General features: G+C 38.4%; 1 protein-coding gene across 14 annotated transcripts in view; it reads left to right on the top strand.

Annotated features, from left to right (window-relative positions):
* Positions 1-18,608, top strand: part of LOC147124362 (transducin-like enhancer protein 4) — a 159,363-nt gene that overhangs the window by 41,680 nt on the left and 99,075 nt on the right. For 9 of the 14 annotated variants that reach the window (XM_085985664.1, XM_085985619.1, XM_085985609.1 and 6 more), the window contains 2 exons: positions 7,853-7,915; positions 9,557-9,631. In XM_085985664.1, coding sequence (XP_085841790.1) covers positions 7,853-7,915; positions 9,557-9,631 — 138 coding nt within the window. The remainder of the gene's footprint in view (positions 1-7,852; positions 7,916-9,556; positions 9,632-18,608) is intronic. The other 5 variants (XM_085985691.1, XM_085985681.1, XM_085985710.1 and 2 more) reach the window with 1 other exon arrangement.

Below are 18,608 nucleotides of genomic sequence, written 5' to 3'. Positions count from 1 at the left end.
CTTTAATGCAGTTTCTTATCCATTCACATCCTTTCACCCCGATTCTTTTTCCAAACTGCATCTTGTGTTTTTTTTTACTTAAAACGTTTTTTTTTTGCAGTACGATCCCGTCTCGGTTATAGTATTAATTTTAAATAAAAAAGAGCCCAGACGGTCAGATCGCATGAGGGAGACACACTTTGGGAAATCTACCTCCAGAAAACAACGGGACCATCCAATACTCCACTCTACAATCGCCATATTTTTTCTTGCAAATCGCGGGGTTTTTCTGTGCATGTGCAAAAGTGTTTTTCCGCACGCATGTGCATATCGCATTTTTTTCCCCCAAAAAAAAATCCAGAGATTTAGGCATTCCGTCATGATATTTCACTCTGAAATTGCATCGCATCGCGAGAGTTGGCAGTACTGTAATATAGTGTTTCATTTATAGATCCAGTCTGTGTTTCCAAACTTTTCCTGGAACTTGCCTTCTCCATCTTTCTTGCTGTTCATACTTGCTCTGTGCAAAATCTTTAATTGAACCTCCCTTGAGGTAGGGAGAGCAGAAACAAAAATAGTGTGCTTTTGCTAAACGTGATCAAACCTGAAATGATTAAACAACTATCTTTGTTATTTGTGGTTATAAAAGCAACTTGTGTGACCTTGCTTTATTGACAAATACCTTAGTCAAATTGTGACTAGTTATCTTTTAGCTAAACTTGACTACTTAAGAACAATAGCTGATCTGGAACACTACAATGCAAATGTTTACCTTCATGCTCTTGGTGCATTAAAAATATATTTGTGCAGAATGGTATAGTTATACAGTTTAAATGACCTAAAATAATCACTGGCACACTAGCGGGAAAGCAACTTTTTTTTGTTGGTATAAGGAGGAGAGGTTCCTAGAGTGGAAGTAAATTTTGATGCCATACCCATTTTCTCCTGTGGATTTGGCACTAACACACCAATATAGAATGATAGAAACTTACAGCACAGAAGGAGGCCATTCGGCCCCTCGTGCATGTGCTGGCTCTTTGAAAGAGCAGTCGTGCTTAGTCCCACATCCCCGCTTTTTGTCCGTAACCCTGTAAGTTCCTCACCCTCAAGTACCTGTCCAACTCCCTTTTTAAATTATTTATAGCCCTTTTGTAATTATTTATAGTATAGTTTAGTATTGCAATGCATTGCACCCTCCTGCCGACCAGCCACTGTTTCTCTACTGACCTGTGTCTTAATACTTTTCACCTCACAGCCTTTGATTTACTACATCAGTTTTAGTTTTGCCTGGAATTGCATAGAAATTACAACACAGAAATAGGCTATTTGGCCCAAGAAGTCTGTTGGTGTTTATCCTCCACAACGAGCAGTAGTCCTAATCTCTGATTAACAACAGAAAATGCTGGAAAAACTCAGCAGGCCAGGCAACATCCGTGGAGAGAAATTAGAGTCAACGTTTCGGGTCAAAACCCTTTGTCAAGACTAAAGAGGCACAGGGAATGAATTAGATTAAGAGGCCAGGCTGGGAGAGAACAAAAGAGAAGAGACATTAAGAGGTATTCAAAACGAGACGAGATGGTGATAGGACTAGTGGCGACAAAAGACCGCTCTAGATTAGGTGTGAAATGCGCTGGCAGAATGGGAGACAGCTGCCATGTGGGAGAGAGAAAAAAAAAAGGGGGGGGGTTGGGGAAAGGCCAAAACTAAAGTGTGGATAAAAAGTATAAGTAAAGTTCCCATATCCCTTTTATGGCCACTTTCTTTCAACTACCTATCTAACCTAGTCTTCAATATTGCCATGGACTCTGCTTCAATCAGAACTCTAGTTCATGAATTCCACAGCCTCATAACATTCTTTGTATAAAAACAAAAAGTTTCTCCTGCTGTCTGTGCTAAATCCCTTGCATTTAATCTTGTATCTATGTCCCTTCATTGTAGAACCCCTTAACCACTTCTACCTACCCTGTCCCATCCCTTCATAATTTTAAGCACATCAGTCAAGTTACCCCATAATCTCTTTTCCAACAAAAAAGACCCAATTTTTCACATTTTCTTTGTATTTGTATTTCCTCATACCAGACGTCATCCCAGTGAATCTGTGTTGTACCCTTTCCAATGCCTCAACATCCTTGCTATATTTTAGAGCCCAAAACCCCATGTTGTACTGCAATTGTGATCTTACTAAGGTTTTATATAGACTCAACATTACATCTCTACTTTTATAATCCGTACCTCTTGCCATAAAACCCACTATTCTTATCGTTTTTAGCCTAATTACTTGAGGTGCTGTTTTTAATGTCTCGCGAACCATCTGCTCTTCCACAAGTATCCAAGTCATTGATCCGCACAGTGAACAGAACCCTGTGGGACATCACTACTAGCTGCCATCCACTCCTAGAAGCTGCCCTTAACTCTTACTCTCTGTCTTCCCTTCTAACCAGCCTGTAATCCAGTTTGTTACCTCTCCATAATTCCATGCTCCTTAATCTTCTCTAGTAGCCTCCTGTGTCGTAGCTTGTCAAAGGCATTCTGAGAGTCCCTGCACACCTCATCTACTACATTTCCCCTATCCACCATCATCTCCTCCAAAGAACTCTATTACATTTGATTGAGTATGATCTTCCTTTCTGAAATATGTGTTGGTTGTTCCTAATTATTTTCTCTTCATCATCTAGATACTTAGTCATTTCATTTTAATTAAAGTTTTCAGTATTTTCCCTACCACAGATATTAAACTAACTGGCTGTAATTACCTGGGCTAGTGCTGTCCCCCTTTTTGAAATTGGGTATTACATGGGCCACTCTCCAGCCCACTTGACTAATTCCATTCACTATATTTCAGATGAAATTGAGATTATAAAAGATTATAAATTGAAATTGATATACTTTGGTCTGTGCAGATTGTTTTCCAATGCATCAGTGTGACTTTTGGTCCTTCTTGCCCATCTCATGAAACAATCCTTGACACATTTCCAGTGAATCTATCAGTACCCTAATATTGTACCCTAACCACACACATTATTGCATATTCCTCCATGCCTTCTTTGCCTAGAAGGATGCCTAGTTGTCTCTCTAATCCATTTATATTGTCTGCTTCAATGATTTTCCATGGCAACTTATTCTGCCTAATTTCCCTTCTGATTCATAACTTTTAATGTTTTCAATTTCTCCCCTGGTATTTGAACCTTTCACCATAGTTCACTATTTGCCAAGAACAACTTTATCAGTCCCTTTTTATAATCTTATAAACTTCAACTCAAAATTTTCTCTCTCCCAAATAAAACAAGCTCAATGTTTCCTCATAACAAATTTCTGACATCTAGAATCATCGTTGTTGCTTTCCTCTGTTCCTTCTCAAGGGCATTACTATCCTTTCTGTAATTAGGTGACCAGCACTGCACACAGTACCCAATACAGGCAGTGTATTTACCCACTAAGTTATTGGGGGTGCGTCGTACCTTTTTAAAAAATCTGTGATGTACTTGTGCCATTTTGAGTATTTATTTAGAAGGACTGACTTTCTCGCCCCTCCCCAATTAATCTTTTAAAGGAATGACTGGCCCTAACATTATGCAAGTCAATTGTTTATCTGCAAAATATGCTTTTTAGGTTTGTTTATTTTAAAAGCCCATCTATTCTTTAAATCTTTCTGATTAGATGTTAGTAAAATAATTGATCAGAATTGGCAATGATTGATTATTTGTAGCCAACCTTGAGACTAGGACTGCTTTCCCAAACAAATGGTTGATGCTTGATTTTCTTTGTATTTAGTTTGTAAATGCATGTCTAGATTATTTACTGTAAATGCAAAGATGTTAGCAAATAAAATAGTTAGTGTAGGAGGACTTGTATCCGTAGAATATGTTACACTCTGCTTTATAAGTGGAATATTTGCCCATAAAAATCTCCCCCCTTGTCCTCTGAGCCTATTATAACCCCAGATCTATAATATATTTTTAAATGTTCTGTCTTCCTGTTGCATGATATAAATCCACAAAAATATCTTGCTAATGATCAATAATTGGGCATGAACACTGATGGACGGTGCAGTGTCCGTGTGTAGATAAAGACACTGAAGACAGGAGTTGGTTCATAGGTATTTACTAAGCAAGTCTTGGGGGGGGTTTCTAAAGGATATACACAATACACAGGCTTATATAGCCCAAGTGGCAATTACCGGCATTACGCACACCTGGGGCTCTTAAAGGCACATACACCATAATTGCTCTTAAAGGCACATACACCACAGACGGGTGAGGTGGAGGGGGGTGAAACTCCAATGGGAATGTTCTAAAAGTGCAAATGAAACTATATATTTATAACTACGTGTTTGTGAGTGTGAGTGTTCAAGGCTTTCGGACACATATTTAAATCCTTATTATTGTATTCTTTATGCTGCTGACTGAGAAATGTAGCTGGGATCGCTCTCTTTTTCCATCTAGTGTATTGGCATTGAAGAAAGTTCTATAGTTTTAAGATCAAGTGGATGTCTTTGTCAGCCAAAGAATTAGAGCTGATAATCAAAAAAAAAAAAAAAAAGTGATGTCAGTCTCGCAGTAAACCCGAGGGTGGAGGTGGGGTCTGGAGAGACGCACCATTGGGTAGATAGCACATAAGTTAAGGAGAAGAGTAGTGAGGGGAGAAACGGGGAAAAATGGGAAATCGGTGCATAAATGGGCAATAAATGCTGGCCTTGCCGGTGACGCCCACATCCCGTGAATGAATAAATAAAAAATAGAGTGCCTGAATAGGATGTCGAAGAGCCATGACTGAAGATGAATATTCAAAAGGAAACTATTAGAAAAGTTGATCAGACTTTAATTGAGGATTAATTAAGGAAAGCCAGCACTGATTTCTTAAAGGGAAATCGTGTTTAACTAACTTGATTGAGTTCTTTGTGGTAACAGAGAGCGTTAATGAGGGTAATGCAGTTAACGTGGTGTGCATGGATTTCCAAAAGGCGTTTGACAAAGTGCCATGTAATAGGCTTGCCAGTAAAGTTGAAGCCCATGGAATAGAAGGGACAGTGGCAGCATGGATACGGAATTGGCTAAGTGACAGGAAACGGAGTAGTGGTGAACGGTTGTTTTTCGCACTCGAGGAAGGTGGTGGCCCCCAGGGGTCGGTTCTGGAACTACTGCTTTTCTTGATCTATATTAATGACTTGGACGTGGGTGTACGGGCACAATTTCAAAATTTGCAGATGACACAAAACTTGGAAGTATAGTGAACTGTGAGGAGGAGAGTGATAGATTTTAGGAAGACATAGGCTGGTGAAATGGTGCTAAAGGTCAGCAAATGTTGCACTTCTGTTCAACTGAGGAAGTGATAAGTTAGGAAATTATAACCAGTTATTCTTACCTTGGATGTGGGTAAACTTCTATTCATCATAATATGGGCTAAAATTAGTAAACACTTTGAAAGTCATGGGCCAATTAGAAATGGTCAGCATGGATTTGTAAAAAGGTTGTCTTTACTCATTTAGTTTTAGCTTTAGGGCATTTTGTTTGTTACATATATACATGTGTTTTCAGAAGGCATTTGATAAGGTGCCACTTAAGATACTATTTGCAAAAATTAATACATAAAGGGGTCGCTGTTAAAGTGACCACTTCTATCAGGCAGAGAAATCCTACCACCTGTCTGATGTGGTCAAAGGCACAAACCATTTTCAAGGTGGTGTCTCTGATTTCTGTTGGTGAACTGCTCATGCATTTGGAATAGCTCGCTGATCGAAGGTGGTGAGCCAGGTAAATTAAACTTCTTCTCATTATAAATTTCTATGTCCACATTTATGCAGGAAACTCTCTTTTAACCGGCACCTAAATATCCGGAAATCTCTCTTAACTGGCAAAATTCAGGAGTAGGTTCAGGTAAGTTTTACTATATATTAGTGGCCGTGTAACCAGGGTTCCTGCACCTGTGGCCGTGCAACAGGGACTCCTGGATCTGTGGCCGTGTAACCGGGACTCCTGCACAAGTGCCGTGTAACCAGGGCTTCTGCACCTGTGGCCGTGTACGGGGCTCTCGAACCTTGGTAAGCATACCTCTCTGTAATCCGGACTTTTTGATCAATCGGCACCACGCCGGTCCCGTCGGTGCCGGATAAGAGTTTCCTGTAATGGGTTTTGCTTATGTAAACTCGTTACTCAATGCAATCTCTGATCTTAGTGATTAAAAGCCAACTTGTTAAGGTCTATAACTTCTAGTTTTGTGGTTATTGAAGGCACATCAAAGCCACTCCAGGGTACCTTCTTTCTTTTTACACATATATATACTGCAGACTTTGAGGTGATGTGATTTGGGTTTTACTTACTACAATGTTGGATGACTAATTTGTTAACTTGAATAACTTGTGGAATTTTTTGTACTTGTCTTTGACAATTATCACTTTTTAAAACCATTCTGAGTTGTCCTATTGAAGAATTAATGGTTGTGTTGTGGGTTTCTCCATAACTCTAGAACAAATCAGGTGTTTGAAATGGGACTTATTCTGATATTTAGACAGGATTTATGATCTTGCTGGTTTAGGTTCTTGACTGTTGTAGTTGGTTTTTTTAAACTAAGTAGCCAATTTCAGTCTAATTTAAACTTGTAGAATGTTCCTTTGCTCTTTTTCTAACCTTTACCCCACCTCCCCTAAAACTTATTGCATCCACCCAAAATTATCAGAATCGGCTGCACTTCATCATTGTTATAGTGTTGGAAATGAGGTCATTTGTAACTTTTGAATTTGTTTAAAATCTTCTCATTTGCTGTACACGTGTGCAGAGGTACCTAAAGTTCAAGTCCAGGAAAAACTAGCTCTGATTTTTAACTCCAGGTGGGAGTCAGGCAGGCGGGAGCCTCTTCTGGCCCTGACTCCACTTCTCGCGTGGTTAGCCGGGCGGGAAAGCAACAACACGCAGGCCTCTGGTTAAAATAGCAGTCAGGCCCTGATGCACTTGGAGCCCAACCACCTCGCCCGGTTCTGGTAGGTGTCCTTCTCGCTTGCTCAGAAGAGTAGGCTAAAATGCTAGTCTGAAGGATCGCTGGGGTCATTGACAGGGGAGACCTGCACGTGATTTTTAACTAAAATAAAAACAGAAAATGCTGGAAACTCAGCAGGTCAGGCAGCATCTGTGGAGAGAGAAACAGAGTCGACGTTTCAGGTCGATGACCTTTCGTCAGAACTGGAAAAAGTTAGAGATCCAATAGGATTTAAGCAAGTGCAGAGGTGGGGGAAGGGGCGGAGAGAACAAAAGGAAGGTCTGTGATGAGGTGGAAGGGAGGAGAGATTAAACGACCAAAGGTATGATTGTACAAGGCAAAAGGAGATGGTAATAGGGATTTTAACTGCCTGGCAGGGAGGGCAGGGTTAAAATTGCCCCTAGTATGTATTTTCTGATGGTATAACTATACATAATAAAACTCAAGAGTTAATAGATCTGAACTGCAGGTTCCAGATTTCCTGATTCCCACAGAAGAAAAGTGCTCACTAATCTATTCCAACTGATGTGTGCATTTATTTAATGCAAGGGATAGGAAATGTATAGCTGTTCAGGATGAGAGTTCACATTTTATGCAGATTGCATATATATGTGTATGTGTGTATTTTACCTGTAAAGAAGTATAAACTCACTGAAATTATTTTTGCTTATCTCACTGTTCATCATGGTTTACTCCATATTAATCCCGCTACTACATTCAGGAGAACTTTTATTCTGCTCTATTCTCAATTACTGCTAGATATCTAGGCATGTTGTGTAGGCAGAAAAATCCAATACTGTACTGTGGGTTAGTTTGCTACAATAAGACAATCTAGTTACCACTGTATGTAATTTGACTGTATTGCACTAATGACCAAAGATCTGGTGGCTGTTTTGTTTTTCAGGCTGAAATTGTCAAGCGACTAAATGCCATTTGTGCCCAAGTCATTCCTTTCCTGTCTCAGGAGGTAAGCTCTCCTTAATATTACATATTTCTGATCCTGGTAGTGTGAACGGTACTTGGCTTTTTGGGAATATTTTTTCACAAGGCATTTTCCTTTAGTTCTGGGGCACAGAGAAGATCCATAGATTAGATTTCCAAATGGAGGTCAGTTCCTACTACTTGCATTAAAAAGTTTTAAAAAATCACACACTTGCTGTGGATGGACCAGTGGGAACTTAAGACTCTTGTATGCGTGTTGAGCTGTTTTTAGGCCAATGTAAGTGTGAAATCAAATTCATTTTAGACCATCTGTTAGTTTCAATAAAAGTTTGAATAAAAGGTGACTGTTTGGTCTGATTAACTTTTCTCATTATAATATATATCAAGTGTGTACAATTTATGGATATATAATCATGCATGTACATTTCTTCACCCTTCCTCTCCTGAAAATGCTAGCTCTTGCTGGAATGGGTGCTGATACCTTTCCTAATTGGTCATGGTTCATGTGTAAGCCTAGACAGTGAGATTCAGTGGACTATTTGCGCAGCTTTATAGCTGAGCCCAATCTTGTCCTTGCTACCTATGTTGTGGCAAATTGTAATCTACTTCTTTGAAATTGAAGTGCTTGCTTTCATTCATAGAAAAATAACTAGTGGGAATTGGGTTGAGTGAGCTTGCTGCACAGGTGAGGAAAAGCCATTGATGCTTATGAGTGGCCACTTGGTACCAAAGATACAAAACTATATGTTGTGACTTACTACTGTATGTAGATTATGATGAAATATAGGGTGCGAAATGAATTAAGTATATAATCTGAATTATAAATTTAAAGATAGCATTATAATAGCAATGTGTGCTTTCATTTTGAAAGGTTCGTCTTCCATCTCATGATTAGATTCTTTCATTATATCTTGCCACTAGATCTTAATGAATATGCTGAGAATGAGGATACTTGATGGTATATGTTCAAACTGCTGAGGCATCCACTGATGTCTTTCTGTGCTGTTAAGTGTCACTGGGAGTGATGTAAAACTTGAAGTTTGTGTTTGCGCGCCATGTTCATATACCTGCATAAATTACACACATTTAACTTCTTTAAATTGTAAAGGTTAGTGAATACCTTTTGTTAGGGTGGTAAAGTACACTGGATCTTCCTTGCGTAAGTCTTTGTTGGTTTACAAAAAGCGTATTACTGAGAAGGTACCATGTATGGTTTATCTTAGAATTCTGAAAAAAACATGTATTCAAGAATCGAGTCTCTAGGATATATTTAGGCATGAGGCAACTTTTGTAAAATTTCACAGAAATTTACTTATAACCTGGTTTTCATAAAGTTACATTGCATTACTTATCTGTGTTCACCGAGTTTTTCTCTTAATGGGTCCATTTTTTTACCTAAAGATACAATGACAATTTGGTGATTGTATAACTAACTGATTTAGAGTTTTTCCTTTTTGTAGTTGAAAAGGACTAACTGATTAAGGCTTTAAGTTGCTGTCATAATAAACCCTTAGAAAAGGGATTGGATTGAGCAGTTAAATATGCTCTGTGAACATTACATACAGCACTGATCAATGAGGTTTTTCACTCTTAGGTTTAAGAAGGACGTAATTCTACAGAATGCAAATGAAACTGACATTATTTGCTTTCTGAAATTCACTTTCAGCACCAACAGCAAGTGGTGCAGGCAGTGGAGCGGGCCAAGCAAGTGACCATGGCTGAGCTAAACGCCATCATCGGGGTACGTGGTCTTCAAAGTCTGCCCCTTACAGTGTGTATACCCATTTTATTACTCTCCTCCTTACCACTGCTGGAGCCAGTTTAACACTTAAGATGAGGGAGATCACATGTAAAGGGATTCATTATCTTTTCATTCTAATTTTAAGTTAAAGATACAGGCATAAATTATTGCTCAATTCAATCTAGCTATTGCTGTTGAATATTGTGTGCTATAAATTCAAGTCTCAACCTATGTTAAGAGAAAAATCAATGAAATCTGAAAGATTAGGTGTGCAGTTATATTTTGAAAAACAAATTGGCTGTAATTCACATGAGAATTTAAAATATCATTAAGTTAGCTGGGTCAAATGTTCTGTGCGTTAGAAACCTCAATGTTCTTTGCCAATTAACTGAGTCAGAGGCCTCGACAGTTTTGTTTTCCCCAAAAAGCCAAATAATAGTTCAGATTCTGATCAGCATAACTATTTTGTAATTAGTACAATAAAATGGAAGTACAAGATGTGAAGTTCTTATCTAAATTATAGCTATTTCTGGTATAACATGTACAAAAACTGATTTTTGTAGTGCTTTTAATCACTCAAAATGTTAACTGTATAAAAGAAATCCTGAACTAATGTCATAACCTCTTAATTTCTTGACTTTGGAATATTGATAGATATTCCTATTGCTGTAGATGCCATAAATAGACTTGCTCCTCTGGTAAAATGTGCAGCTTACTGTCCACTGTTACTTGCAACAGTAGAACGTAGCTTATTCCTATTTGTATCATTGCTGTAAATGTTTATGAATTATCATTTTAAACATTACTGTAAAATTAAGTGCAGATAGTCATTACATCAGACTTGCATATCTTATTTTCATATACGTTCTTTCAATCTCTGGAGAAATCCAAATGATATGGGGTAATAGTGATTACTTAAGGTGATTAATGAGAATGTATCTTCTGGAAAGGCTCCTAAAATGACCTGATAAAGGAATAAAAAGCTTCTTGTTTCATGATATAACTTGAGATGAAATTATCTCTATCCAGCAAAGGGGTATTGATGGTGAGTTTTAATCTTTCAGTGATGTTCTAAATCTCAGAAATAATAGCCCAAAATTTGTGGCCGGAGGCTTCCTGCGGACAGATGCCTCCGAACTGTTTTTAAAAAAAAAAAAAAAAAAAAAAAAAAATCTACGAATTTACCTGGTGGTCCGGGAGGTACGGAGATTCGCGATCCTGGGTCTCTCCGAGTACGCACGGGTAGAGGCCCACGTATCCCAGGGGCGCAGGTGGTTTGCAAGTGCCCCTGGGATCACGTGGGCCGGCTTAACCAATAAAAGAAGGGAATCTCTATTCATACTTATGGGGATTCCATTTGTAAGGAACTCCCATAAGTATGAATGGGGATCACTTCAAAAAAAAATACACAAACACATGAAATAATTTTTTTTTAATTACACATTTCAAATTAATTAAAATGCAATTTAATTAAATATTATAAACATTTAATTTTTTGAATTTTTTTTGTTTTAACGGGACTAAAAATAAACGCGTTATTGGACAGTGGTTTTTAAAGTATAAATGAGTGATAACATTTTATTTTTCTATTTTTTAAAACTCTTAGGCCCGTTTTTACCAGCATAACGCCTGCTTTTACCTGGCGTAAGAATTTCACGGGCATTCAGCAGGCGGAAGTTGGGTAAATAGCGCAGATCTCCGCCCGCGGAGGCCCTTTTCCCGGGGATGCGGATCATCTGTCAAGAGAATTCTCGACAGATCGCAAGTTCCGGGTTTTCGCGCATGCGCTTCGCATGCCTAAATCCGGAACTTGCGCGGCCCCTATTGCCGCGTACGCACCTGTGGGGGTCGCAAATTACGGCCCATTATCTTAGTTTACACAACATGGCATTTGATTACATATTCACTTTTGAGCACTTGCTTAATAATAAACCTTTTGGGATTTTAAGTAAACAGTAATGTAAGGGATTTTGGCCTGAAATTCCGGAGGGATTCTCCAGGTCTTCCGCTGTAACTTTAGCAGGTGACCAGCAGGACCACTAAGAAACGGCATAAACGGTTTACACCATTTCACTAAGGATTCAACTGTTTTCCCGACAAAGTTATGCTGCAAGATCGGGAGAACAATACGGAGTCAAAGCCTTTATTTTTATTTGGTGTTTTGGGTATGGTCATCCCTCTTGAAATTGGATTAAGGTTTTTGTCCAATGGCTACTTTCTTAAGTAGTAATCTTTTTAAGAATTATAATTTTACAAGGGGGTATCAGTGATTCCAAAAAAATAAACTATTGATAAAAGTATGACAATACATAATAAATAGACTAAATATATTGATTTTTTATCCACCGAAGCATAAATTTGCTTAAGCTAGAATATACTATGAATAAGGTAGACCATTTTTCTTACTCAATTTCACCCCTCTCCCAAATCCCGTGGATTAATATGGCTTTAACTACAACACAACTACTGTGAATCCTGGTATCTTTTAATCTACACATGTATGATACTCTCAGTGACACAGTCCGTCATACCAAAGAGCTGGTAATTCACTCAATGCTAAAATTAAAAGTGAGATAATTTTATCTTGACAGTATCTCCTTCACACATAACTGTGCAGCTGGTTCTGGCAATTATGTTTTTTTAAATTTTACTTTAACTTGCTATGTAGCATTTTTTTATTTTTCTCGTTGTCTGTGAAGTCGTTTTTTCTGTTTTGTTCAGTGTATCAAAAACACTTTGAAATGTTAATTATTCCATTTGCTTTGATTAAAATTCAAATTGCTGAGTGACGATGTAGATAAGGGTCACTGAATAATCAATCTGAAGTGCAGATAGTGCTTCATTTTTTTTCCCACTTTTTTATAAAATAGGAAATTGGAACCCTCTGATCGAGGCTGATAGTGTGGCATTAGACGTGGCTTGATTGTTAGTTGTTTTTTAATGGGCTATTTTAAGCGCTGTTTGGAGCTTGGATGACCACATGGAAGATATTGGTAGTTAATTAGATGAAATAAAATAGAAGAGTGACCTTCATTTCCTGCTAATGGCCTTTCACAAAGTAGGATGAATCTAAGTCAATTATGAAGAATTGTGAATTACGTTTGTTCTGTGTCTTTCACGCTTCAGTTCTTAGTATGGGAGATGAATATACCGTGCAGTTGGGTTTTATGATCACTCAGAAATCGGGTATTTTGCGTGTCAAACACTACTTTATATGTCAACATTGTGGACTTATGTAGGCAAATTCAAAATCTAATGGTTGCAGGCAAATAATAAGGCCTTATAATTCAGCAGCTTGTAATGCTGTAGAAAGCTTTATTTTAAACATAGAAAACTTAAAACCAAAGCAAAAATCTATCTGCTGGTAATCTTAGAAATTGAATACTTGTTCCCAGCCAGAAGGTCATGATTATAGAATCTTGGTACTGCCTGTTACTTGAATCTGCTGCCGCAGTCAGGTACGTTTCTTTTTTGTTGATTCACGGTTAGGCTAGATAGAATGCTGAATAGTAAGTGATTTGCACTGCTTCTGGGAGATAACACTGATTTGTCACTTACATTGTGACTTTTTTGTTGGTCAGTCATGGGAGCAACATAGGCACTTATGAGCCCATAGTCCTGATTGTTGCTTTTCTGTTTGGAGGAGTATGAATCTTGCAATAGGAAATACAGACTCTGTGAGCAGGCATTGCATTGAATATAGTGTGATATTTGATCCTTTCCACAAGCTATGGCTGTCTCTCTCCTGGCTATGCTAGATATTCTATATGTTCTATAATTAGTTACAAATCACTTTACAGTGTTCCGTCTTATTATAATTTTTTTAATGAGTAAGTGGAAAAAAGCCCGCAGATATTAGGATGCACAAATAAAGAATAAACAGTAAGTTACACAAGTTGAGTTCTGGAGAAAAACGCAAACAGGAGTTCTGGAGGTCTCGTGTGCACGAGGCCCTCATTATATGGCAGTATGAGGACAGGAAAGAGAAAGTTGAGACAAATCAAAAAGCTGACCCAAGATGCAGGGGCCTGAGATACAGATCTGCCAACAAATCATGAACAAACATGGCAGGACCAAATTAACACTAGTCCATTGGCTAAAATGATAAAGGTTCAGCCTATAAGAAAGGAGGGGGGAAACAAAAGGGACAAGGTAAGAGAGGAGAAGGGCAGTTCAAACTGAATGTAAATTAGGGGTATCAAGGCAAGGCCAGGAGGTCATCTCAAGGGACAAAATATTGCACCCACCAGATCCCGAAACCTGACCAGTCCCACCGTGAAAAACTCTGGTGTCTCGAGAGCCCTACAATGAAGGGCCTCCGAGTTCATCGCACAGTGCAGGAAGGGGAGCCATATTTGAAAATTTGATTGAGATAGCTGGAGAGAACGTAATCTGTTTTCTCTCTGGCCCATCTCTTCCAAAGCTCCTTGGCTATGGCAACCTTGCCTGATGCCAAAGGATTGTGATACAGCAATTATGATGCAGTTCGAAGCAAATCAATTGAATGGCTTATGTTGAAGTCTCTGGGAACTTCAGAACACATTGGAAAGGTTTGTCATCTATTGTGATAAGCTCCTATATTATATTATTAGGGAATAAGTCAACAGAATGCATGAGTGTGTTAGTTTCAACAGCACTTCTAGCACTCTGGAATCTCCCTGTGTTAGCCATGGATGTGTGATCTCATGGATAGGTTTGATGCAGTATCTCTAATTGCCCCAGCCAATTACAGTTCGAAATTTTGGGTGCCACTAAATAAATAGCTTCCTGCTCTTCATCTGAAGTTGCAATATGTAAGCTGGCCCCTTCCACAGTTGTGAAGTTAACATAAACTAGCTAGACCAATAGAAACAAATGAAGCTTAGCTTCCCAACAATAGATCACATAAGTGGAAAGTACAGCCTCGCCCAACTTTATTGGAGCTTGTGGGAGCTAAAATCTAATGCATGGATAGTTGGGACTCTATAAATTGTGACATCTGAGGGTCCAAAGCAAAAAACATTGCGAGCAAGAGACTGGCCCTTCCTAAGAGCAAGATGAGCACAACAGTCTATTTTCACAGATCTCCTGTAGGATGAATAGAAGAATGGCTCAGAAGAGATCAGTTAGATCAGGAATGACTTTGACCCCTCTCGCCATGTATCAGAAACTTAGATTAATTGTGACATCTGATTTGGCATTGATACATTGATCTTGTATCCTGACATGAGGGTATCCTGACATGAGGTTATAATGCCATGTCCAGCCCATGAAATGGGTATCTATCATATGTTCCTGATATGTGCCGATGAATATTTCAAATAACAGAGCAACACCCATTGATGACCATAAGAACCAAGGGTGAGAGTGTGAAAATAAACATATGGGATAGAAATGTTCTCCGATCCTATGATGTCTAAGACAACTCAACCTATTGAGAATTTTCCCAGCACAGTGGAGCAAGCACGATGCTTGGATTAAATTCATATCGTATATGATGATTAAGGAATGGGACGTTGTGCTAAGGTCTCCTACAAATAAAGTCTGAACTGATAGTGATGTACTAGTTTAGGGATTAAGTTTTTCTGTGAAGTCTCCCATGAACTAGGCACAGTGCTATTTGTGGCCGTCCCACATTCAGAGAAAGCTTGTGTAGCTCATATAACCACACTGACAATGATAAAAGTTTCATCTAAGATTATGCAGAAGAAAACTAAACTTGTGTTGATAAGTATGAAAGGAGTATGAAAGTGTTGGACAGGCTGATGAAGATGGGATCATATCACAAATGAGTCTTGGGAAGTAGTGCATGCTAGGCTATCAGATAAACCATGTTGATTGGATGACACAGCAATAGCACCATGTTTTACTTTTGGGGAAGTGGAGTTGAATATAATCACCTTTCTTTGTTGGCTCAAAGGTTGCTCCTTAAAATATAGTTAGGTAGATTTAACCCAATTCCTAGTGAGCAAAGAAGCGCAGATCTGCCCACAGATTGACCCAGAATTAAACCTAGAAAGATTGGTTTTGAAAAATTTACAGTAGCATGTTAGGGGGTGTGGTTCTGTGATTGGGAACCGAAGCTCATTGTTGGGGCTGAGTATAGGGAGTGTTAATCTGCATCTAGCTTGCACCATACCTGATTTAGGGAATGTTCGATGTTGAAACCAATACGGAGAAATAGATAATTTTTTCTTGGGCCTGTGCCAATTATTTTTTGAGTTGGCTCCTAGATAGTGTTAAATGACTGTGCTAATGTATGCCAGTAAGTACAGTTTTATCATGCGTTATCTAGGTTCTTGTTTTTATTTCATACCTAAAAATATTTTTTTTTTTTAGGAGAAGGTAGACTCTTTTTATACATAAAAAATAATTGCAATGAAATTAGGCATAATTTCTGAGACTCATTGTAATGGTTTGTTTACACTGATTACTTGCAAGTACATACTGTAAACAAATACATATCTCCTGAATTGCAAAGGCCTTGCTTTCAAAATAATACATTCTATAGATAGATAGATTTGCATTTATACAGTGCCTTTCACAACCTCAGGATGTCCCAAAGTGCTTTACAGCCATTGAAGTACTTTTTATAAAAAAAAAAAAATGTGGTCATCGTTGTAATGTAGGAAATGCGGCAGCCAATTTGTGCATAGAAAGCTCCCGTAAACAGAAATGAAACAATGACCAGATAGGTGTTGGTAGTCATAGTCCTTATTAACATATGGTTTCCAGTCAATTATGTAGTACTAACTAAAAGCAACTTAAATATCAATTTTAACCATATGCATAACTGCGTTTTAATTTGATTATGATCTGCTTCCAGATGGAAGTTTTTAAAAAGCTAAACATCTGTTTTGGATATGTTGGTAGTATCATAAATTTACATTTAAATGTTCACCATTTCAGGGAATTATTCCCCACAGAAAATAATTGTGGTTTTTAGAGCAACTGGAATGAGCCTGATTGCTGTGTGATTGGGAATGTCAAACACATTTGACAGTTGAACTGTTAGTGAAAGCTGAGGAAGGAAACTGATTAAAATGTTGACGCTTTGATGGTGCTGATGGAGCAGTTCAATTGGACCATGTCTCTCCTGTGGCTTAAGTAAGGTACAAAATTAAACTAGAATGGCTTTGAACCTCCCTCTCTATTGATTAGAGGTAGCATGCAGTGAAGTGATTCAATTCTGTAAACATTGTTGTGAGTAATGAACTGTTTTCTGCTGTGGAATTCACAAGATTTTTGCTTCCAGAATGTTGTAAAATGAATTCACCGAGATGAAATGTGCATTCCAAGATGCATTCCGTTCACATTAGGTTCTGGAGGTTCAGTTGATGAGCTTTAATTTTAATGAGTGCCCATGTATTGTGGTTAGTTTAGGAGGTCATTTTAAATGGAATATGTTGAAGTAGCTTCATATTAATTAAGGCTGTATATATATATATTAGTCATTAATATTCAGAGTTCATTTATTTGACTTAAAACAAATTATTTACTGATCCTTTATGTTGTCCACTTTATTGGCTTGTTTATTTTTGTATACATTTTTTTAAACATGTGAGATGCAGTATATACATGTCAGAAAAATTGTCTAATGAAAGGAATAGCCCAAGATAAGGCCTTACCTGAGTTTCCATATGTAAAACATAATGGCCCGTAATTTCTGATCGGAGGCTTCCTGTGTGCAGATGCCTCCTATGGGGGAAAAAAATCTCCGAACTTACCTGAGGGCGCCCGAGGTCAGGACACTTCCGTTCCTGGGCCTCAAGTCGAAATGCACAGGGCCCACATACCCCAGAGGTGCATGAAGTTCGCAAGCATCCCTGGGATCACGTGGGCCATGGGGAACCAATAGGAGAAGGGAATCTCCCTTCATACTTTTGACAGATAGACCTGTCAAATATATGAATGGAGATCACCTCACACAGTTAAATTTTATAAAATCACATTTTTTTAAATGAGTTAATTACAATAAAATATTTTAAACAAAAATTTAATTTTTTGAAAAAAAGTTTTTTATAGGGCTAAAAATAAACTTTTTTTAAAAATTATAAATAAGTGAAAAACATTTATAAAAAAAAAAAAAAAAAACTTTTTTCAACTCTTATGCCGGTAAAAGTAGGTCTTACACCTGCTTTTATCAGGCGTAAGATTTCTAAGGGTTTTCTGCGGGCGGAGGTTCTCCAGAAAGCAGAACTATCTGCCCGCAGAGGCCCTTCTCTAGGGCAGGCGACTGATCTGTCAAGAGCATTCTTGACTGATCGGAAATGCCGGTTTTCAGCGCATGTGCTTCACATGCCTGAAGCTGGCATTTCTGATGTCCCTACGGGTGTGTACACAGCACGTACACACCGTAGGCATCGGAATATACGGGCCAGTATTCCAAGAGGGATACATCACATGAGCCTAATTCTAACTTCGCTTTGAAGCTTACTGGCAATGATTTATAGATCAGGAATGGAATCCTTCCCCCAGCCAAAGGACTTTGAGGTCAGTTGTAATGCCGCATCTCTGCCCAAAGATCAGCTGGGCCCTTCCTGGTTTGTATAACTTAATACCACATAACATCATGCAGTCAGCAGGTCAAGAGTTCAGGGAGGCTAGAGTTTCTAATCAATTAAGAGAAATCCCAGCTAAAATGACCTATCCTTCTAATGCATAACTTTCATATCATTCAGCTAGAAATCATCTACCTTAATGTTAGACTCCAGGATTTCAATGTCTGGGACAGAAATAGTATGCACTTTTGTGATCAGAGTACCATATTTTTCATGAGCCTGCAATATATGAACTCTGTTGCTCAAGGTGGTTGCCTTGACCTGTTGGTCTCCAGAGACATGTATTAGGCAGGTTTGTGTTAGAGGTCCTATCGGGGTTCATTTCTCATGCTGCTGCTGGATGCTTCCATTACCGGGTGAGGTGCTTAACTCAGAAGAACTTGGATATAGCCACTAGCATGATAAATGATTTGAACTTAGAACTGTGGCTAGTGCTC

The sequence above is a fragment of the Somniosus microcephalus genome, chromosome 1 (genome assembly GCF_052327205.1).
Source record: "Somniosus microcephalus isolate GS21.2 chromosome 1, FLI_Smic_1.0, whole genome shotgun sequence".
NCBI lineage: Eukaryota > Metazoa > Chordata > Chondrichthyes > Squaliformes > Somniosidae > Somniosus > Somniosus microcephalus.
The sequence above is the reverse complement of the archived record's forward strand: the minus strand, read 5'-3'. Positions and strand labels throughout refer to the sequence as shown.